Consider the following 20921-nt stretch of genomic DNA (forward strand, 5'->3'; position numbering starts at 1 on the left):
AAATTCAAAATAGTTAGAACAACGCCACTGAATTCATTGTCACGAACCCGTACATATCTGAAGAGCTATACTCTGTGCGCACTAGCGCAGGACGTAGGACGATATGTCCAGTCCGGTACAAGCTATCGTTATCGACGTTTTCGTCGGAACTTTCTTCCTATCCGAATCGCTCTTGTATTTGGTTGGTGCCCTTGTTTTCTGTCGTGAATCAATGACATGTCGATTCGCAATGCGATATCGCGACATCCCTATCATACATTCTCACACCCACCGCTGAGAATCATATCTGTGCACAAAACCTCGAAATTGTCTCCAATCACACTAGGAGGGGATATTGATCATCGAATTTGTCGGGTCACAATCCATCAGTTTCAATCGGAGATTCAAAGTTGATGTCAAGCGCTGCCTTGTTCTATATTCAATCTATAACTTTATCTAAATACTATTACTGGAAGGTATGTAGCTTTCTTTTTCTCTTCAAAGTTCAAGGTACATACCTGCAATAACCGAGCAAACCTGTCTGGATTAGATTTTATGGACCATCCAATTAGCAGTGGAAAAGAGTCTTATCATTCATGAGCGGTACAAGCAACATCCAACGTTAGACCTGACGGAAGATACCCTGTCAGGATGAATCATGTCGCCGGGAACGTTCTCGGCGGGTTTACCGTCATCGGTTCAGGGCTTAATTTCAGTCTTAATTGGACCTGAAGCATGCGGAAGCTGTACCTTCAGTTGCCGAATGTAAACCTGTCAAAAGATTATTGCTGTCCCGTGATGGAATGCTCGACAGCCTAGGCTCAGCTGATTCCGGAATTCAGTTGCCAGGAAGGGATTTTGACGCGTCCTTTAAAGCTATTCTCATGATTCTCCAATCCTTCATCTCTCTTAGTACACCTGCCGCTCCGCGCTCAGGCCTCTGAGCACTTCCTGTCTTTTACTCGTTGCATTCGGCTTTTCTAGAGGATCATCGATTATGGATTATGACAATTACGATGCTGTTCTTCATTTTCTCTGGGCCCGTGTGCGTATATCTCCCTTGTTTCCAGTGAAGCCTTTTCATAACCTCAGTTAATTGCAGACTCAACGCGGCGCTTGGTTTAAACCTAGTGCTGAAAACGTTTCCGCTGGGATATGTTTACGTCTGGAGCCTGGTCAATTCCGAGTCTTTCCATACCAGAATCGCTTCTTGATTCCCTTCGAAACGGCTGTTCGCATCCTCAATCCCTTGGTGGCAGTCAAAATACGTAGTGCATCTGTCCATGCTGCACTATCCACGGTGTATGTGTTTTCCCCGTTCTTTTGATGGTTGTCTCTGATTGAAGCCTTGACAGACATGACGACTGCGACGCTCTGTATCTGGACGCCCGTACGCGCATACAGATACTACCATCCATGAGTCAACTACCCGAGGCGGATAAGGAACAATGCGGGGCTTTCCTGGTATGCTGTTTTCGTTGTCCTGAGCAATCTCGTATATGCTAACTTTTCGTTAGCGAGACGAACGTGTTCTGATAGTTTGGTCGGATAGTTTGGATAACATCGTCGAACTTTGCACAGAGTTCGACGAAAAACTCATCAAGCTTGTTTGGCGTGCTCGTAATGTTACTCCGTCCATCAGTGGTTTGACTTCAGCTGCTGCGTCAATCGCTTTGTCATCATCCCCGTCGGATTTACATCTCACCGAGAAGCCTAAAGCCAGTTCTGAAGAAGCTGTTGCCGTTCCTCCGGTTGTAACGGCGGAGAAGTCAACGAAGAAGTCACGATGGAACTGGAATTGGAGGCTCCAGAAGAAGAAGCGAGATGTTCATACTGACGTAGAGAAGGGATCGAAGCAAGCTCGTCCCATCCGTCTTTTTGCTCCGTTTTACGATGGTTTTGGAGCAGCGTTGTCGTTGTGTAGGTTTCTCTTTGCCAGTGGAAAGGTTGGAGCGTTTTTGACCGCCTTGTATAGACTTCATCGGTTCTGGTCTTTCGACTCTTCTTCAGGAATGGCGCCTCGACCGCGGTTACGAAAGGTTCGCATTGCTCGCCGCTAGTCCTTTGCTCTGCTGTGTTTCGTTGGTGGGTCTATCTCTGCTTTCACCGGTGTCATCTGTATTTAGTGAGTTCCGTTCCCCCAGTTCTTCGCCCTCCAGATAGTGACAAATGTCTCGTTTGTGTGAGTTCACGTCTACCATTCCGAGTTATAGTTCTGTTCTGATCCGAAACATCGTTCATTAGCATTGGTCCTGTGGCTCAATATCACGAAAACTCTTTCTACTACTCCGCGATTCCGCCTGAACCCAACTCAGATGTCGACTCACATCTCCCTCATGTGACCATAGAACTTCCTGTTTACAAAGAGAGTTTGGAAGAGACTATGTTAGTGCTCACTTTCGCTTTATCTTTACACTAGACATAAACTGAGTATATTTGAACTCTTAGCACGCCTTCGGTTCTTTCGCTCAAGAAGGCTATGCAGACATACGCCCGTCAAGGAGGAACATCGGCCATCTTTGTTCACGATGATGGACTCCAGCTTATCAGTTCAGAAGAGCGAGAGAAGCGAATCCAGTTCTATTCCGACCATAACATTGGTTGGGTTGCTCGACCTCCTCATTCTAACGACCCGGACGGTTATCAACGAGCTGGCCGGTTCAAGAAAGCCTCCAACATGAATTATGGCTTGGCGCTCTCGCTCAAGATGGAACAGAAGATTTTGGACCTCGAAGCGCAAGAAAAAACGGGTCAACTGCAGCTTGGCGGACTTTCTCTGGAAAATAAGGCGCTTCAACTAGCAATTGATGAAGTTTACGAGGAAAATGGAAAGAAATGGAAACCTTGGGCCTGTAATGGGAAATCACTTCGTATGGGCGACGTTATTCTGATTGTAGATTCCGATACTATCGTTCCCGAGGTGAGTCAAAACGGTGTCAGCTTTAGATTGTTACATCAACTGTTTTGTTTTGTTCTGTGTAGGATTGTTTCAGAGACGCGGCACGAGAACTTGTAGAGTGTCCAGAAGTTGCTATCATTCAACATGAATCAGGTTGGTTTCCTTGATATCAAGAGCGTCGTAATTGGTCTGACCCTTTGGATTGTTCACAGATGTCATGCAAGTTGCCCATCACTTCTTTGAGAATGGTATTGCACACTTTACGCGCCGTATCAATAAGTGTATCTCGATGGGCTGTGCAAACGGCGAAGTCGCGCCGTTCGTCGGTCATAACGCGTTCCTTCGGTGGTCAGCTATTCAAGATGCGGCCTTCGTTGACCCTGACGACGGTGTCAAGAAGATTTGGTCTGAATCCAATGTTTCGGAGGACTTTGACATGGCGTTACGTCTCCAGGTAAGTGGCTGATCTCATTGCCCTAATCGGCTAGCTCTCTGAGACCTGTTGTAGTTGAAAGGTTACATCATTCGATGGGCAACGTATTCGGAAGGAGGTTTCAAGGAAGGTGTATCGTTAACGGTAGATGATGAATTGAACAGATGGCAAAAATACTCCTATGGTTCGTTCTACACGATGGTCAGGATCATGAAATACCGTGTCTCATGCATCAATCTTTGTAGGATGCAACGAACTGCTGTTCAACCCCCTCGTTCGGTGGTGGAAAATGGGCCCTATCACGAAACAGCTCCGAACTTTTATTTGGTCAGATGCACCTGTTCACTACAAGATTACCATGATGGCATACATGTTCTCGTACTACGGTCTCGCTGCTTCGGCCCTCCTCTCACTCCTGAATTACCTCGTCCTCGGATGGGCGCTAGAGGTGGACGGTTTTTACCTGAAAAGTTTCGAAATCTGGCTAGCTTGCACTGTCGTTTTCCCCGGTGCGGGAAATATTGGCTTTACCATTCTAGAATACCGACTTGGCCAACGGAATATCGTTTCTTCCTTTGTCGAAAACATGATGTGGATCCCGTTCTTGTACGACTATCCGGTTTTCTCACGTGCATGAATAGTTTGCTGACTGTGTTTTTGATAGCTTCTTCTTCTTTGGTGGATTGAGTATACACCTGTCTGCCGCTATCCTTGCCCATTTGTTTTCGTACAATATTAAATGGGAAGCTACGAAGAAAGTTCGTGGTTTTGACTGGCTTCTCCAATGTTTTCCGTTACTCATTTCTTCCCACAGGAAGTTGAACGATCCAATTTCTTCATTGAGGTGCCTCGTATCTGGAAGAGGTATTGGCACATCATCATTATGGGAATACTTTCCATAGCCACAATAATCGTCCTGTCTTTACCATTTGTACCCGATGGGTGGCGGATACCCTCCTCTTCTTGGGCTGTGATTGTACCCTTCGCGTGAGTGTCGATAGGTTCCTTCTCAATGACCTTACCCTCATTGCCTTTTTTTCTTTTCACCTTAGTCTCGTCACGGGCGGACATATGCTCTTCCCAGTGAGTAATTCTGAAGCTCATTGTCCGGATATCGACTGTTTTAACTAATTAACTTTACAGGTTGTCCTGAACCCTTGGTTGATGATCTTCTCGTATTGAACAAAAACGGTTCCTTTTCTCGGACTTCGATACTTCTCACTCATTTACACATGTACATTCTTTGATACAACTGGACAATGTTCTTGTTTGGACGATTGTTCTTTCCTCTGACTGGCCCCTCCCTAGTTGTAGTCCGCCTTGTTTCTATTAAATACACCTTTGATATTTTGGACTGGGCTTACCCGCTCGCGTATTAGAGTAAACTACCGTAATCATGTACCATTATTTAACAATGTAATATTCGATTCGAGCGCATACATATGGCGTCAATAGACTGACGCGCGTTTGTTTCTTGTCGACTGCACTCATATGTATCCAGCCAAACTTTCGAGCAACGAGCCGATCCTTCTATGCAGATAAAATACCTTTACGGTCTCGAGCAACGTTTCTAATGGCCTTCATCTTCCTCGGTCATTGCGATTTGACGAATGGACAGAGACAGGTTGGCGCAGAGCACAACATACTACGCCCTTTGAATCTTACTCCATAACGCAAATACTCGTTCGTTATTGCTGTCAACGATTCCACTCTTATGTACAGAACCCAGCCCGCGGAGGAGATGGGTACAGATCTGCTGAATCCACTTGAATGCGAAAAATAGAAATATCTGGTCTGCGGTTGTCGGTGCGTACTTCATCCATGGCGGCTATACCCATTGTGTACTCTACTGTCTACATGGCTAACGCTCGGGTTTTCTTTGAAAAGGAGGACCCATAACTATCTACCGTGAAAATTTTACGTGACTGCACCTAGCTTTCCATGCTCATCCGACATCGGTACGCGTCCCAGATCCACCTGCTTGCAGCACTCGCGTCAGGGATACAGAAAAACGCGATTTTGGATGGCCAACCCCAAGGAATTGATCTGTAGCCTCCCGTTTCTTCCTGAGCACGATAACTCGAGACTCCCACACGTCTTTGAAAAGGCTATCATGACATCAGCCTTGGAGTGCCGATGGGTTGCTCCCGTGATGACCGGCGATGTTCCGAATACCGCTTTCGAAACTTTAAACCACGAAGGAGGAAGGACCGCTCGTGTTACTTGAGAACCGGATTCGGCTGGCGAGTAAGTCCCAACAGCTCGTTCCAGTCTTATTTTGCTCACCGACGAACTTTAGAAATGTTCTCAATTACACGACCACGTTTTGACATCTGATCGTGTAAGATGAAGAAATATTTCCCAGCACCACATTGCCATCGTGTTGAACTCTGTTGAACTCCACTCGAGCCCAAATTCAACCGATTCTCATTGGAAAGATACCGTAACCCCCGGCTCTATACTACTCTATAAAAGAGCCAAACGGTTCGAACTATTTCTGACTATACACGCCTTGCGACTCGTTACCCTGCATTCAGGTTTCCCCTTCCCCACTTCCCTTCACTGACCATCGATAATCCTGTGCGCTATGGGACATAGTAAAGACGAGGAATGTCCGGAATTCAAGTCAGAAATCCGCTATGAGGACTCCAACTCCAAATATGCAAACTACGAAGCGGAGGCACAGCAATACCACATGACCTTGAGAGGCAAAGCGTTGTCTTTCGCGCTAGCATTTGTGAGCGGAGCCGGGTTTACACTCTTTGGGTCAGTCTTATCTACCCGCGATGATGTTTCGTCGCTGATTCTGGACCCAGATATGATCAAGGCGTTATGTCTGCTCGTACGTAAACAGCGAACTCGTGGACACATGATGGAAGCTCATTTGTGACGATGTAGTCCTGACTGCATCTCAGGTAAGCGTTCTATAGTCGATTTCTCCCTAAGAGGATCCAGGATTGTTGACCACTCTTCCATTAACAGTTTGAGAAAGTCTTTCCACAAACTATTGTTTCTTCGGAACACCCCAATAACGCAACACTCCAGAGTTTTTTGGTTGCTATATATGTAGGTCAAGGTGATCTGCAAGTGTATCCGATACATGATTCCGTTGCTTTAGGAACTAGGTTGTCTCGCTGGCGCACTTTCGTGCCTATGGGTTGGTGACAGATTAGGTCGGCGGCGGACAATGGTAGCTGGTAGGGCGCATGCAATACCCTTTGCTTTCCTTTTTCGTTCTTATCTTTACTTCAGGTGCCGTGATCATGATAATAGGAGCTATCTTGCAGACAACTTCGTTCGGATATGCTCATATGCTTGTTGGACGAGTCGTAACGGGCATAGGGAACGGGCTAAATGTTCGCTTTATTTCTTCTCTTTATTCATTCATGACTCAACGCTTCATCTCTCAGACATCAACTGTGCCTTCATACCACGCTGAATGCTCCCCCGCTGCGAAGCGCGGCAGTTTGATCATGGTAGAGGGTGCTTTGATTACCTTCGGTATTATGATATCGTGAGCATTTTTCATAACAGATGTGATTTTCTGAAATGACCCGTTTTATCTTCCAGCTATGTGCGTCGAAACCCTGCTAGGTGGCTAAACTTACAGCTGACTTCACATCCCTCCAGTGGATTGACTTTGGATGGTCTGTCGACTCCTCGAAATCAAATTTCACGCTGAAACAGTTCTCAGTTTCTGGATACAAGAATCATCTGCTCAGTGGAGAGTGCCGGTTGCACTTCAAATTGTTTTTGCAGTTATCATGATTGCCATGATTCCTATCGTAGGTGAAACTACCGCAGTACCTGGTACACAGCCTGACGATTGTTGTTTATCCACAGTTACCAGAATCTCCCAGATGGTTCGTCTCTTCATTCTACACTTTTGTTGCAGGCCCACATCCTGAAACTTGAAAGGCTTCTAAAAGCGAAACGACCTGCGGAGGCTCTTGCCGTCATCTCCGCCTTGGATGACAAACCCACCTCGGACGAAGAAGTACGGAGGACATTCCATGCTATACAGGAGGCGGTCAATGCGGAGACCGGGATCGACGAAAACCCGTCATTGAAAGAGCTTCTGTCGGGTGGAAGGTCGCAAAACTTCAGACGCGTCACCTTGGGTATCGTCGTTCAGTGTTTCCAGCAAATTACGGGAATCAACTTGATCACCTACTACGCCGTACGTCGTTTTTTGTAGTCTTTCTGATTCATCTCATCTCACGGCGGGTAACCAGACCTTGCTCTTTGAGCGACTCGGCCTCTCGGATGTCAAATCCCGCATCGTTGCAGCATGTAACGGGACCGAATATTTCCTCGCTTCACTTATTGCTATCTTCATCATTGACCGTATCGGACGTCGAAAACTCATGTTGTTCGGTGCGATTGGCCAATGTCTTACAATGGTGTTATTGGCTATACTGGGGAGTCTACCGAAGAGTAATAACGGAGCGCAGATTGTCAGTGCGGTGTTACTATTTGTATTCAATAGTTTCTTTGCGGTTGGGTGGTTGGGGATGACTTGGCTATACGTGAGTGTTCTCGCTTGTTTCCTCTGAGATTCGAGGTGAAAAAATGTCTTGTTATTGTAGCCTGCCGAGATAGTCGGCCTAAGGATGAGAGGTCCTGCGAATGCCTTGAGTACGGCGAGCAACTGGACATTCAATTTCATGGGTTCGTTCACCTCGGCTTCGTTTCTGCGGGGCGAGTACTGATATTTTTTTCTCTCCCTAGTCGTCATGATCACTGGTCCCGCATTCGAAAACATTGATTACGGAACCTATATCATCTTCGCTGCGCTCAACGCCCTCATCGTACCTGTCGTATATTTCTTCTTCCCAGAGACCGCGGGAAGGTCTCTCGAAGGTGCGATTCGGTCCGGGTCTCCTTTTAGCTTTCCTCACTTAGATGGCCTTTCAGATATGGATGTTATCTTCGCATTAGCTCACAATGAGGGAGCTTCACCCGTTAAAGTGTCGCTGAGAGACGATATTCCTGCAGCTGGGACGCCAGAGGCGGATAAGATTTTGGGAGTGCGCGATTAGAATTTCACTAGTTACCTCAGGTGAAAATATAGATATCGGATACCAAACACAGTGGACCACCTTTATTGTCCTCGAGGCAAGGCATAGACTCGGAAGCATAACGATCCGTAGATTGCGTGACGGGTATGCAAGATATGGAGGAGTTTATGCAACAAATCATCCTTTTAAAATATTGACTATATATATCAATATAAAAAAAATATATTTTTCCTGCATTTTTTTGTTTTGCCAGAGATCGACCTGAAAGGTAATTAAAACCTCCTTTTATGGAAGGAGGTTCGGTGCAATTATATTTTCCCGACAACGTCGGTAAAATATGTCAGATAACTAGACCTGGGCCATTGTCGACAGAATCGAACTTGCGAGTCGGATCGCGACATACTCAATTTGTGTTTATGGTGGTCTGACTTATCCCGATTTTCCGGAATTTCACGTACGAGTATTCAGTTCAAAACAACGCCTACGGTGTCGTGTGCATACGTAAGCTATATACAGTCAAGTCAGTTTGACTTCACACCAACATGCCACCTTCATCACTGGAAGTACCTTGCCGTCAGTCTGCTCGACTCAAAGCTCTGCCTCAGAAGACGTTCAACGATGAATCCGACGATGAGCCTCAGGAAACAAGAAGGCGGAAGAGAGGGGTGAAGCGTCTCAAGAAAGAACAGGACGATTCAGGTGTGTAGGTTCGACCCATTTATTATGCTTCTCGAAACTGAGTCCTTACAGAACCACAATTGAGGGGGAAATGCACAAAGATTGTCAAACCTAGACGCGGAAGGCTGAGTTTACTTCCAACTATGCCCCTGGATATTCTTTATATGGTCAGAGATATCTTCCGTACTGCATGAACATAACATCTTACTTGTATCACAGATATTCAGTTATCTTCCACCCAAATCTTTACTGGCGCTCACCCAAATGAACCACGTCTTTCGCAAAACATTACTCTCTCCCGGCACCACTTTCATCTGGACTGGAGTCCGTAGATCATGCAAGGCCCCCGACCCATTTCCTGGGATGCCCGAGGTCAATTGGGCACGATTATTGTTCGGGAGTACTCATTGTCAGGTTTGCAAGTCTCAGCCTTTTTTTTTGCCTTTCGGGTTTTTCTGAATCGTTAGTGCATAAAGGAATGTGGGCACAAGGGGGTACAAACCATCAGTTTTATTCTCCAGAAACGGATCTGTTGTGCATGTGTGAAGAACACGTACGCGTTTCATCTGAAGTCGTTATTCTCTTGGTTGACACGTAGATTTGCAGTGGGCTGACCAAGAATCGATTCAAGCATCGTTATCCTGGAGTAGACAAGAGCGTCCTGGATCTAATCATACCTACGGATGGTAAGTTATTATGGCTCGATGGGTGTGATAATATTGGGTTGACCATCATTGAAGGTGGTCAAAGAAATGGTCACACCAGTTACTACAGCACAAGTGAAATCGACCGTGTCTTGGCACGTATCAATACATGTCGCAACCCAGAAGAGGTCGAGCAATACAAAAAGGAGCGTAAGGACTATCTCGAGCGTCTCAAAGTGGTGAGAATTCTTTCCTGCCCGAGCTTGAACCTGTAGCGTCACTGAAGGTACTTATCTCGTCTCGTAGCATGACCGGGCTTGCAAGGATTGGGTGTACGCCGACTATGCTAGACAGGTGGAAGATGTAGTCAACGTACGCGCGGCTCGTTTTGGAGCGTAAGTCTCCTCTGCAGCATAAATCTGCGTAACCTTACATTCGTCAATCAGTGTCAAATATCGCCTTGTTGCGATGGGCTACACAGATAAGGACATTGAGGGAGTCAGAGACCATCCACATGTTTCAAAGGATAAACTCCTCACCGATCATGGCATGTCGACGAACTCGTTTTGATATCATTCTCGACTGTTAATTGCTGCCATTAGGTTGGTCCATGATCAAGAAAGAAGTTACGAAAGCGGTGATGTACTATCGAGTACTTCGCCTGTTGGAGGAAAAGACAGACGCCACTACTTCACGCTGCCGATTAATCGCCCAAGCTTACGCCGACTATAAGAAATCTCTGCAGCCAGAAGAATGGTCCCTTCTTCCGTGTATAGAGGCTGTCTGGCTTCTCCCCTCGATGGCGGCTGTACTCGCACTACCCGACAACGTCTCCGTAACAGAGAGTGACCTGGTTGGACCAGCAGGTTCGCTACCAGAGGAAACGAGAGCTGAAATCGACAAGCTAAAAAGCGTTATCATTTTCGAATATCGTTTTTGTGACGCGAGTTGGTCCTTTCAACCCTACCGTCCATACGGAGGCATAGAGTTGACCGAGTTCCACCGTGGTGTTGCCGGCGATCGTTTGTGGTCGGACCCGGCTACTGTACAAGCACGATGTGATTTTTGCAGCGCTCTTTTGACCTCTGTGCTTACCCTCCTCCGCCATCTGACTGGCCCTTGCAAGATCCTTAAGGCTCGAGCTGGGCAGTCCGTCTTTCGGTTTGGCTTTGGTATATCGTACTCTCGTGCATCAGCATGTCTAGTGTGGGCTACGGGCTTGGATCTTACCACAGCGACAGCACATGAGATGGACGACCGAGGTGCTTTTTATCATTGCTTAAAGTGTCCAACCAGTCCACAGCCGTTTGTTGGAACATGGCGAGAATGTGTAAGTGCCTTCCATCTTCCGGGTCACCGTTGCAAATGAAGGTGATATATGGTTTTTCCCCCAGGTCGTCCACGCATTTGATCGACTTCCCGATCAATGCTCCACCCACAATGACTTCAACCAAAGCATAAATGATCCAATCTTTAAAGTTGCGGACGGCCAATGGTCGGATTCAAGAAGTTGTTGGGCGTGTAATCATTGCAATGCGCATATTCAGGAGCTTGGAACGAGGCAATGCGTTGTAGCGCACCTTCGGGATCAGTAAGTTGGGGTTTTCTTTTTTCCGGTTAATGGGATGAGGGTGGTTCTCAGGTACAACTTTTCCTTCTCTAGACACGGTATAACAGATGCCCATGTTCCAGAAGACTTTTTCTACGCGGCATATTCGTAACATTCATAATAAACGGTGACACAGGCACCGGCTTGTTCGATAATCTGTTGGAAACCCATCTGAACATGTTCATACCCCAGCGGTGATAATTATTATAGCACTTCTGAGGCACGGAGGATATCCATTATAGCGTGAAAACGACCGAAACTTTGTAACAGGTACGCTGTTAACCACTCGCAATGATCAACTTGTCATGGAATCCCTCCCATTGATGATATCCAACCCGAGGATCCAGAGAAAACCCGTTTGGCTTTGATGGAACCTGTGAGCTGAATCCCACCGAACGTGTACTCTAATAAGAAGTTATTTTCGACCTCGATTTTACCGCCATAGCGGAACCCCGTCCCATTTGACCATTCGTTCAGCAATGATGACCAGATCTCTCAAAGCGTCGCGTCAACAGTCCAACGTCAACATCAACTTCAGCGTTTAAAGATTCAAGGATAGCCTTCACAAACCAGACACAGCTCCGTAGATCCGTGGCTATATGTACACTGAAATTTCGAGCGGTAAGGTAAGTACACAACGAAATGTCACTTCAGTGCTACCCAGGTATCAACTATGAGTAATAAAATGAGTCTCCATCCAATACATAAGTTACAACGGAGTTCATTTCTCCATCCAAAAAGTTTTAGGAAGACCTGAAAAATGCAATAATCGCGAAGAGACATCCGTTCACTAAAGGTCCTAGTGTGAGCGCTGATGTACCTTTTTTCCACACTAAAGTATACAACAAGCAATGAATGAAGGAAGGGATAGTTGACGATGGGCGAGAGCGAATACAATCTTTGGCTCTAGGAGTCCTGGAGGATCAAAGATGAATCATGGACGAGGGATAACATACAGTGAGGGGATGCAGCGAAGTGATGATACGGACAGCAAGGAAACAGCCCAATAAAGAAAAGAAAAACAGGAAAGGAAAGCAAGACGTGAGACTAACAACAAGAGAATATCAAGTCAAACAACGGCTCAGGTCGTGGCTTGAGCTCCATCAATTTCACTTGACAATTTTTCCGTTCCAGATCCCGAAGTTGATTGTTGGACAGGGTAACTGTACGGAGCGGTCGTCCAAGCAGAATGATACCCATATCCGTATGGATAGTAAACGGGTTGTTGTTGTTGGATGCCGCCACCGGCGGTATTAGGATCATAGGGAAAAGGTACAGCAGGAGAACTATTAGGTGGATATGTACCAGAGGCCGGTGACGTCGCACTGTTTGATGGGGGAGAGGACGGGGAAGCGGCAGAGTGTACAGAGGATGTAGTAGGCTGTGCTGGAGCGGCAGAAGCGGCAGAAGGATGGTGATATGCGTAGATAGGAGGATATGAATAACCTTGTCCTTGGGCGTAATAAGCATAATGGTAGGCGGGTGGTGTTTGTGTTCGAGGCTGAGATTCAGGATACAGGGATGTGGAGGGTTGAGGGGAGGAATGTATGTTGGGTGGTGGGGATGAGATAGTGCTTGCAGCGGTGGAGATTTCGGCTGAATCCGGCAATATTGGAGATGTGGGCGATATAGCCGCAGCTTGGGTAGATGTCGTTGTTACTGGCGATGGTGTGGTATCTTCATCAATAATCGATTTCTGTCTGCGAGGGCGCGCGCTGACATAGGGCTCGTAGCGGTGGGCAGTAGGAGTAACACTTGTACTCGCACCCCTCACTACACCCTCTGATAATAACGGGGGGCCTACCGTCAATGGGGGTGGAGGTTTAGGAGATCGGGATATTCCTAACCCAATTTCAACGTCGTCTGCCTCTCCTCGGTAGCGTGGGATGCCGTCAGGGCCAGTCTCGACTTTAGGTGGATTCCTAAAATGTGTTTTATCGAGGTATTCGGGACTGATCGAGAGTGAGGCGAGTTCGGGAAGGGACGAGGGTGACCGAAGGCGACCATTCTCGACGTCTTCCACACGGTAGTAAGAAATCAGATGTTGCGCGACCCCCCCAATCGTTAAAGAGAATGTCTTGAAGAACGCGTTAGTTGTAATGCCACGACAAACATAAAACTATACCTTTTTCATGAGACCATCCGACTTGAACTTAGGGTTGTTAGTCAGACTACCCATCAAGTTTCGTTCTCGCTGTCTCTCCAGCCCGAGTTGGGAACCATCCCTGGGTCGGCTGAGCGTATTTCCTTCGTCACCGGCATCAGAGCTATCGCCTCCGCCTCCGTTGCACCTTCCTCCACGGCCGGAGGTCTTCTTATCCGTCTCACGGTAGAGAAGGAAGTTTCCGAGGATGCGACTGGGACTCCAGAAAAAACCGTCGGTCCAACGCTTGATTCCACTTTCGTCCTCGTCAAACACAAAGACCGAACCAGAATCAATCATTTTGCGTTCTGAATCTACCAGTCGGCGAGTGACACGGGGTATGAGACCTCGACGAGCTGCTTCCAGAATGAGTAGAGCATCGCCTGTCGTTTCAATCCAACCACACCACGGTGGTTCAGTCCAAGTCGCTGGGGCTGTCTGCCCAGTGCTGCTGGAGGGCATTCCTGCTTGAAGAACCGAGTAATGAGTTGATCATTGTGGATGTAAAGTGGATACCGAATGAGGAAGGATTCAAAGAAATGTTTGGTGACAGAATGAAAGGATCAATAAAATAAAGTTTGAAAACATAAAACGGATGAACCTTACCGTTGCAGAAAATTGGGTCGGAGGAGAAAAAATTCAAGAGGAGAGTTGTACCAATTTCAACCCCCGCCAGGATTTTCCTACGCCACCCTCAGATTGCCTGAGTCACTGAGCTCTTTTGTATTGGTTTTTTGGGTATTTCTTACACCAGCATTCCTCATGTTTGCGTAACAAATCTTAGATAGACATCGGGGAGGATACTGTGCCTTGTACAAGTCGTGGAATGTCCACGTCGGTTTAGTGCTGTCTCACGCTTATCTCAGCAGTACGTAATATTGCTAGGTCGGCCGCACGCTCGGCACGATGAGCCAGCCTGGTCAATTTTTCGAAGAATGTTTCCTCTTAGGGTTCTATCATTGACAACAGACACGTCCCCAGGCAGAGTCAGTCTAGTTTAGAGTGGGCACAGACGCCTACTGAAGGATATCTTCATTTCGGCACAGCAACATAATATTGGGTTACTACGTCGTCGGCGACGGCCAATCAAAGTCTACGTCGAGGAACATCGTCAGCATTTTGTGTCGAGGAGCCATACGCATGTGGATTCCAGGGTACTGGATGAATGTCCTTTAAGTGAGCTCGAAATCTCTCGACTTCTTCGGCTGAACTTACCTGTTTACTTCAATGCACATATCTGAAATTTAATCGATACGGATGTGGGTCACCATTCCTGCTGCCTTGAGCACAGGCTCGCTTCTTTCTCATGATCTGTATGAATATCGATAACACCCACTATTCTTCTCCGGCGCTCCGCATGAACTCCCTGGTCCTTCCCGATCTCAGTCCCTCCGAACTTTGAATTCCAGTATGTTCATGTACTTCTTCGGCGTATGGGCTACGTTCGTCTCCTGCGCTAGCGCCTTCTTGTCTTCCTCAGCCTTTTGTGCTTCTCTTGGTCGCCGATTCATGAAACTTTATGCTGGACGATTCGAGGAAGGTGAAGGAATAACAGCGGTATTGGAGGATATTGGCTGCCGTGTAATGATGCGATCTGCTCCATCTTGCTCGAAGCTTCTGAGGACGTGCGTTGGACGTCTAACACCATTCTTCGCCAGATACCCGCTTTCTGCCATGCAGTCGTAGCAATGTGAGGCCGATCATCGCACATGATGCTTGGTATGTCGAGACTCCAATATACGACGAGCAGACAAGTTCAAGGGGTAATTTAGATGTCAGTGTCTTGTTATTCGGCCCGAGCTACATTTATGTTCTAATACTCGTTTCCTATTCTCTCCAGACATTGAGTTCTGCTTCCCAATTTGACGACAGCTTTGACAACTTCTGAGAACATTCTGTCCGTCCGTTGTTCGCCCAGCTTAGCTCTGTCTAAATATACCGCCGTTCCGTTTCAGTTCGACACTGAAAATCACCTGCATTGTGATATTCCAGCGCACTAGCCGCAGCCCATTCATCATTTCTCGAGTTCACAACGCCGCCGTCCGCTCTTCAACCCTCTGGAACTCAAGGCACTCCTCCCTTGGTATTCCCTTTGGCGCTGTCAGCTGCAAAGGTGTTCGGTGCCTGTTTCACGAGTGTGTTCTTTTTCAATCTGATACTTGCCGAGAATTGGTTCCTAAATTTTTGACAGGAACGACAAGAGGTCACCAGTCGGAAATGGGTGTCTTACGGAGACCCGAAGAAGGTTGCTGAGCTGACCAAAGTTAGTTCTACACCATAGTTCCTGGTCTTTCAGAAGACGTTGACTCTAAATCAGTATCCAGTTGCGTGTGAAAGCTCGGTTTGAAGTGCCAACTGATCATCACGTTTGGGCCATCGAGAAAACGACATCGGCACATAAATCATCATGACCGTCACAACTCGTTATGGGACAATTAAGTACGCTCGGTTGAAAAAGGTATAAGTAAACGTCTGCTTAATCGATGGATTACTACTCAGGGCGTAAAAAGTGTCAGATTTCCATGTTCTCGAAGGCACCCGATCAATCTGCGTCACTACGACGGTGATGCGGAACATAGGAAATGCTTGTCTCCGAAGGGGTCGCCTTCCAAGTATTTGTGTCAAAAGGTGGGCGCACGCGATGTTCTTTCTTTGTCTGTGAAAGGTAGCCTAACCAGATCCATCAGTATTCTACGTAAGAACAGATTCTGAGGCTTACCCCTGCGGAATGAATAACTTGTACCTTTCAGGTGTTTATCAAATGGTTAGAGTCGAAACAATCCAGAACGTCAAATCCTGTGCAGGGTTTGATAGTATAAAAGGGATACCTCGAATATATCATTACATCCCCATCCCTTTTCCCCTACAAGTCCCCATACCTTAGAGATGGCCATCTCTAAGGCTCTTTCCGTGGCTTTTGCCCTCTCTGTCACTCCTGTGCGTATCTTCAATCCTCTATGTCTGCTTTTTGTTCCTTGACTCACATGCCCTCTCCATCGCCCTCAGTTTACACTCGCTACAACTCACACCCACACTCGTTCTACAAACACTTTCAGACATCGTCGTCAGACAATCCCCGCGACGCTTCCTGGCAACTGGACCTCTCAGGGCTGCTACACGTGCGTAACGTCGTTCGTTCTCTCTCCATCGAAACAATCTCATTCGTTCTTAAGCGACAATGTCGGAGGCGTAGGAAAATCGTTGACCGTGGCGTCTTTCACGGATGGCACCGCGATGACCATCGAAAAATGCATATCTTTCTGCGATTCTAAAAATCTCATCTATGCTGGTGTAGAGTATTCTGCCGAATGCTGTATGTTTCGATTTCTCGTGTCTTTCTTTCTTTTTCCACGCCGGCTTCCACGTCTACGATTGTTGGCATCTTTATATCATGTCTCGAAATTCGCGCGCTGACGTTGTTCTGATTTGTCTTGTTTAAGATTGTGATAACAACATTCACTTCGGTGTCAAAGTTGCAGCAACTGACTGTAACATGGCATGTAGCGGCAATGCCAACGAAGTATGTGGAGCAGGGAACCGGCTCAATGTCTTCTGGAGCGGTAAAACCCCGCCTGCACCCCCTACTACGGTCCCTAAGGTTGGGAATTGGTCTTCTCTTGGATGCTACGGGTACTCCTACCTTACGTTCTGACACCGGGTCCATCCCTAACTCATCTTCGTCTCCGGTAGTGACAATGTGAATGGTCAAGGCCGAACACTTACCCATGGGATGGCCATGACAACTCCAACCACCATCGAAGAATGTTCATCGTCGTGTTTCAAAGCCGGTTATCGATTCGCTGGTACTGAGTTTGGTGGTGAATGCTGTAAGTCTACCCCTAGAGAAAAAAATTTCGACAACTCGCTAATCTCCCGTTGAAAAACGAAGATTGTGACACTTCCATCTCAAACGGCGGCGTTCAAACCCCCCTTACTGATTGTAACATGCCATGTGCCGGCAACACTTCGCAGTTTTGTGGCGGTCCTAACCGATTGAATTTGTACAATTATACCGGAACCGATCTTCCTCCTGTGAATGGAGGCGGTGGTGGTGGTGGTAATACCAACGTTTTCCCAGTGACAACTGGGCTTCCCACCCCTTGGAAGTACGGAGGGTGCTATGTGTAAGTCAATGTTTGATTCCTTATCTTCGCGGAATTAGCCCTCAAAAAATCTTTTCCCCTTGAACCAGTGATAATGCACACGGACGTATCTTCGAAACCGAAATTGGACCGAGTCCAACCAATACCATCCAGTCCTGTATTGCCGCTTGTAGTGCCAAGAATTTCACCGTCGCAGGAAGCGAATTCGCTGTGCGTTTACTCTTGTGATTCTCATTTGGGTGGTACTCATACATACCCTTTTCCAGGACGAGTGCTGTAAGACTCAACGTTGTTCTCTATAAAACACACCGATCATTGACACCTACCTTTTTCTTTTTCTTGCAGTCTGTGGAAACAGATTAGTGAACGGTGCTGTACTCGGTGATGCATCGACTTGTAACATGGGCTGTGCAGGCAACGCGACGTAGGTCCCTGATTTTGTTCCCAAATAAAATCGACTTTTGACGTTGTTGGCTTGTATAGACAAGCTTGTGGTGGTGCCAACCGTTTGTCTGTATATTCCACCGGAAATATCACAGCCCTTCCTATCGCAGTGGCCAAGAATTCCAGTCTTCCGGGTAACTGGACCTATGCAGGATGTCACACGTCAGTCTTAAGACTTTGACTCTTCGCTTTGAAAATATTCAATCCCTTAACAGTGACACCAATACTCGAGTTCTCCAATGGCAAAACATTTGGCCAACCAATAACACGGCCGAGAACTGCCTGAATCAATGCGCGGCATTCGGATATACCGCTGCGGGAATGGAATATGGTCAGGAGTGCTGTATGTGGTTTTAATTTCCAGAACGAAGTCACCCCATTGAATTCTTTTCTCTTCGTAAACAGATTGCGGTGATGTCGAAGATATCACGACAAATGGATCGGCGGCGTCACCAGAGACCGAATGTAACATTCAATGTCCTGGAGATCCTCTTCACTTGTGCGGTGGAGGTTTGAGATTGCAACTGTACACTTGGCAAGGTCAGTTCAATGTTTGGAATCGGCCTACCAATATTGGGCGATACGAAGTACGTTTAAATCTTTCCTGTTCTTGCGAGCCCAGAACTAATGGTGTATTTTTCCTCCAGTTCTTCGGTAAGGGTATTGATGGACTCGAACTGCCCACCCTCTCACTGTATTCCTACCAACTTCTTGTTTAGTCCCTGGGTAAGTCGTTAGGTTTCGTACTCTGTGCTATCCAGATGCTAAACCTCCATTCCTTGTAGACTCATTGCCCCCTTGATTGCCACACTCGGAATAAACGACAAAGTAACCTTCCTCGAGAAAGGCGGTACTTCGTAAGTATAACCAGAGCTGAACTTTCGCTCTGTATCTGACTTTTTTTTTTGACGACAGCGAATTCATCAACTCCACTGGTGCTTATGAACTTGACCTTACTTTGGTTCACAACTTCTCTGCAACTTGGAGGGAAATGCACGTCAAGACAGACGTTTTCTGCGCCGGAAGTATCATTCTACCTGATAAAGCTGGGCGTCAGATCAACGTCGGTGGTTGGTCGCTTGATTCAACATTCGGTGTCCGTCTCTACACCCCAGATGGAAGTGCTGGAGTTAATGGCACAAATGACTGGGAAGAGGATGGGAAGTTGCTCAAACTTCAGGTAACGTTTGTCCAGTTTATGAAATGATATCAATCTCAAGGATTTCTTATTCCAGCGTGGACGATGGTACCCTACGGCTGCTATGCTTCCGAACGGCTCGGTTCTTGTCGTTGGTGGAGAGATTGGAAGTAACGATAAACCTCAACCGAATCTTGAAGTCCTTCCAAAGCCTGTTGGAGGCGATACTGTCGTTGAGCTCGACTGGCTTGCTCGTACTGACCCATGGAATCTGTATCCTTTCATCACCGTCCTTCCCAGCGGACACATTTTCATTGGTCAGTTTCTAATCAGCCAACTTGCGACGAAATGTTCATTTTATCCCCGCAGCTTACTACAACGAAGCACGAATTCTCGACGCCAAGACCTTCCAAACTGTCAAGGAGCTCCCCAATATGCCGGCGGCTGTGAATAATTGTTCGCATTTTTCATTTAAAACAAATGTCTATCACGCCTAACTAACTCCTACACTTCTAGTCCTCGGAGGTCGTACATATCCTCTAGAGGGTGCTATGATGCTGTTCCCGCAACACGCTCCGTACACTGATCCACTACGGGTCGTCATTTGTGGTGGTTCTACGCCAGGACCCGGTATGGAAATCATTTAAGAATACTTTCACTCCATTTCTAACTTTCGGTTTATTTATAGCTTCAGTTTTGGATAACTGTGTCTCCATTGCACCTGAAGCACAAAATGCAACATGGACTGTTGAACGTATGGTACGTGTTTGAATGGACCTTTTTGCTAGCTCCACAACATTTTAACTTGACTTGTGACTAGCCTTCCCGTCGTCTTATGCCCAATATGGTCGCGCTCCCAGATGGCACGTTCATGATCGTGAATGGAGCCAAGAAAGGTGTAGCTGGTTTCGGTCTGGCCGAAGACCCCAACTTAACCGCGCTGCTCTATGACCCCGCCCTTCCCGTCGGACGAAGAATTTCCATCCTGAACGAAACCATTGTCCCGCGCATGTATCACTCTGAAGCCATTCTTCTCCCCGACGCGCGAGTTCTGATTTCAGGCTCTGATCCTCAGACGCCAGGATTTGCGGAAGAAACGCGAATTGAGGTGGGTTAAACCATTCGACTGCTGTCTTTCTAGTGTTGACCTTAACGAAACTGGATGCAGGTATATATTCCTCCCTACCTCAACCAAGGTCTGCGCCCACCCGAGTATAACCTTCCGAACCACGACTGGGCTTACGGTGGTACATACACGATCAACAACATCAAGTTGTACCAAGGAAATATCGCTAACCTACGAATCTCTTTGATTGCTGGTACGTCTCCTTATTCATCCGTCTTAACCGGAGTATAGATTCATTCTTTATATCTGTTTCAGCCATTTCAAGTACTCACGGGAACACGATGGGTAGCCGCACGATCTTCCCTGCGATCCAATGCTCGGGGACCTCATGCACAATCACCGCACCTCCGAACGCGTTCATTTCGCCTCCGGGCTGGCACCAACTGTTCATTCTCGACGGTCCGACTCCTTCGTCCTCCAAATGGGTTCGTATCGGTGGTGACCCAGCGCAACTTGGCAACTGGCCGCAACTTCCAGGGTTCACGCCACCAGGAATGTAACTTTGTCGCTTTTGGTTACTCGTTTTGGTTGGAACAACGGACCGCTTTATTGTAATCAGTTATTTCTCTATTCCGGACTCATTTTTTCAAGCTAATCGATCCCATTCTTTTGACTACTATGCGTTTTCTTTCGGAGCCATTATACACTGTACGTGCGGACTGTAGGGTAGTCGAGTATCCAAACATTCAGACGATACCTGTGGT

The 20921-nt window shown here is 47.0% G+C and overlaps 6 protein-coding genes across 7 annotated transcripts; 5 read left to right on the top strand and 1 right to left on the bottom strand.

Moving 5' to 3' along the window:
• Nucleotides 1-976: 976 nt before the first annotated feature.
• Nucleotides 977-4493, top strand: E1B28_013283 (uncharacterized protein; the record flags this gene model as incomplete). Its single annotated transcript, XM_043158429.1, has 16 exons — nt 977-1024; nt 1082-1281; nt 1335-1443; nt 1497-1899; nt 1955-2064; nt 2124-2161; nt 2224-2364; nt 2428-2899; nt 2962-3031; nt 3091-3332; nt 3387-3495; nt 3557-3917; nt 3976-4069; nt 4126-4298; nt 4364-4394; nt 4455-4493. 16 exons carry the CDS (start codon nt 977-979, stop codon nt 4491-4493), a joined length of 2640 nt encoding a protein of 879 aa, XP_043003776.1.
• Nucleotides 4494-5898: 1405 nt separating this feature from the next.
• Nucleotides 5899-8353, top strand: E1B28_013284 (uncharacterized protein; the record flags this gene model as incomplete). Its single annotated transcript, XM_043158430.1, has 16 exons — nt 5899-6077; nt 6128-6153; nt 6210-6226; nt 6294-6377; nt 6430-6508; nt 6564-6667; nt 6722-6825; nt 6882-6885; nt 6942-6958; nt 7006-7096; nt 7155-7174; nt 7230-7491; nt 7547-7840; nt 7901-7982; nt 8043-8174; nt 8229-8353. 16 exons carry the CDS (start codon nt 5899-5901, stop codon nt 8351-8353), a joined length of 1620 nt encoding a protein of 539 aa, XP_043003777.1.
• A 464-nt stretch (nt 8354-8817) lies between these two features.
• On the top strand, nt 8818-11582 carry E1B28_013285 (uncharacterized protein). Of its 2 annotated transcripts, XM_043158431.1 has the most exons (11): nt 8818-9031; nt 9083-9177; nt 9230-9424; nt 9487-9563; nt 9617-9696; nt 9751-9893; nt 9961-10049; nt 10101-10201; nt 10257-10984; nt 11049-11245; nt 11318-11582. In XM_043158431.1, the coding sequence occupies exons 1-11, from the start codon at nt 8875-8877 to the stop codon at nt 11373-11375; spliced, it is 1920 nt and encodes a 639-aa protein (XP_043003778.1). In that variant the 5' UTR covers nt 8818-8874; the 3' UTR covers nt 11376-11582. The 2 variants fall into 2 exon arrangements, with proteins under 2 accessions (XP_043003778.1, XP_043003779.1); XM_043158432.1 differs by having other exon boundaries at nt 11049-11582.
• Nucleotides 11583-11852: 270 nt separating this feature from the next.
• On the bottom strand, nt 11853-14018 carry E1B28_013286 (uncharacterized protein). Its single transcript, XM_043158433.1, has 2 exons — nt 13389-14018; nt 11853-13340 (listed from the first exon to the last, which is right to left on the bottom strand). Exons 1-2 carry the CDS (start codon nt 13866-13868, stop codon nt 12345-12347), a joined length of 1476 nt encoding a protein of 491 aa, XP_043003780.1. The 5' UTR covers nt 13869-14018; the 3' UTR covers nt 11853-12344.
• Nucleotides 14019-14935: 917 nt separating this feature from the next.
• E1B28_013287 (uncharacterized protein) lies at nt 14936-18672 on the top strand (the record flags this gene model as incomplete). Its single annotated transcript, XM_043158434.1, has 18 exons — nt 14936-15180; nt 15247-15303; nt 15362-15541; nt 15598-15669; nt 15724-15864; nt 15917-16343; nt 16413-16525; nt 16580-16719; nt 16847-17036; nt 17097-17233; nt 17296-17530; nt 17599-17719; nt 17776-17785; nt 17855-17933; nt 17993-18115; nt 18169-18296; nt 18359-18540; nt 18601-18672. Exons 6-18 carry the CDS (start codon nt 16293-16295, stop codon nt 18670-18672), a joined length of 1581 nt encoding a protein of 526 aa, XP_043003781.1. The 5' UTR covers nt 14936-15180; nt 15247-15303; nt 15362-15541; nt 15598-15669; nt 15724-15864; nt 15917-16292.
• A 272-nt stretch (nt 18673-18944) lies between these two features.
• E1B28_013288 (uncharacterized protein) lies at nt 18945-20717 on the top strand (the record flags this gene model as incomplete). The annotated part of the gene is made up of 8 exons (XM_043158435.1): nt 18945-19133; nt 19189-19408; nt 19461-19547; nt 19608-19721; nt 19780-19850; nt 19912-20199; nt 20260-20410; nt 20473-20717. 8 exons carry the CDS (start codon nt 18945-18947, stop codon nt 20715-20717), a joined length of 1365 nt encoding a protein of 454 aa, XP_043003782.1.
• Between the last annotated feature and the right edge of the window lie 204 nt (nt 20718-20921).

This window comes from Marasmius oreades, chromosome 9 (genome assembly GCF_018924745.1).
Source record: "Marasmius oreades isolate 03SP1 chromosome 9, whole genome shotgun sequence".
Classification (NCBI taxonomy): Eukaryota; Fungi; Basidiomycota; class Agaricomycetes; order Agaricales; family Marasmiaceae; genus Marasmius; species Marasmius oreades.

What these genes read in the sequence shown, in the direction of transcription:
- E1B28_013285 (XM_043158431.1), top strand. Translation starts at nt 8,875, where the DNA reads ATGCCACCTTCATCACTGGAAGTACCTTGCCGTCAGTCTGCTCGACTC. An exon ending in CCCTGGATATTCTTTATATG is followed by an intron (nt 9,178 to 9,229) that starts GTCAGAGATATC and finishes CTTGTATCACAG; the next exon opens with ATATTCAGTTATCTTCCACC. An exon ending in TAAACTCCTCACCGATCATG is followed by an intron (nt 10,202 to 10,256) that starts GCATGTCGACGA and finishes TGCTGCCATTAG; the next exon opens with GTTGGTCCATGATCAAGAAA.
- E1B28_013286 (XM_043158433.1), bottom strand. Translation starts at nt 13,868, where the DNA reads ATGCCCTCCAGCAGCACTGGGCAGACAGCCCCAGCGACTTGGACTGAA. An exon ending in CGGATGGTCTCATGAAAAAG is followed by an intron (nt 13,341 to 13,388) that starts GTATAGTTTTAT and finishes GCGTTCTTCAAG; the next exon opens with ACATTCTCTTTAACGATTGG.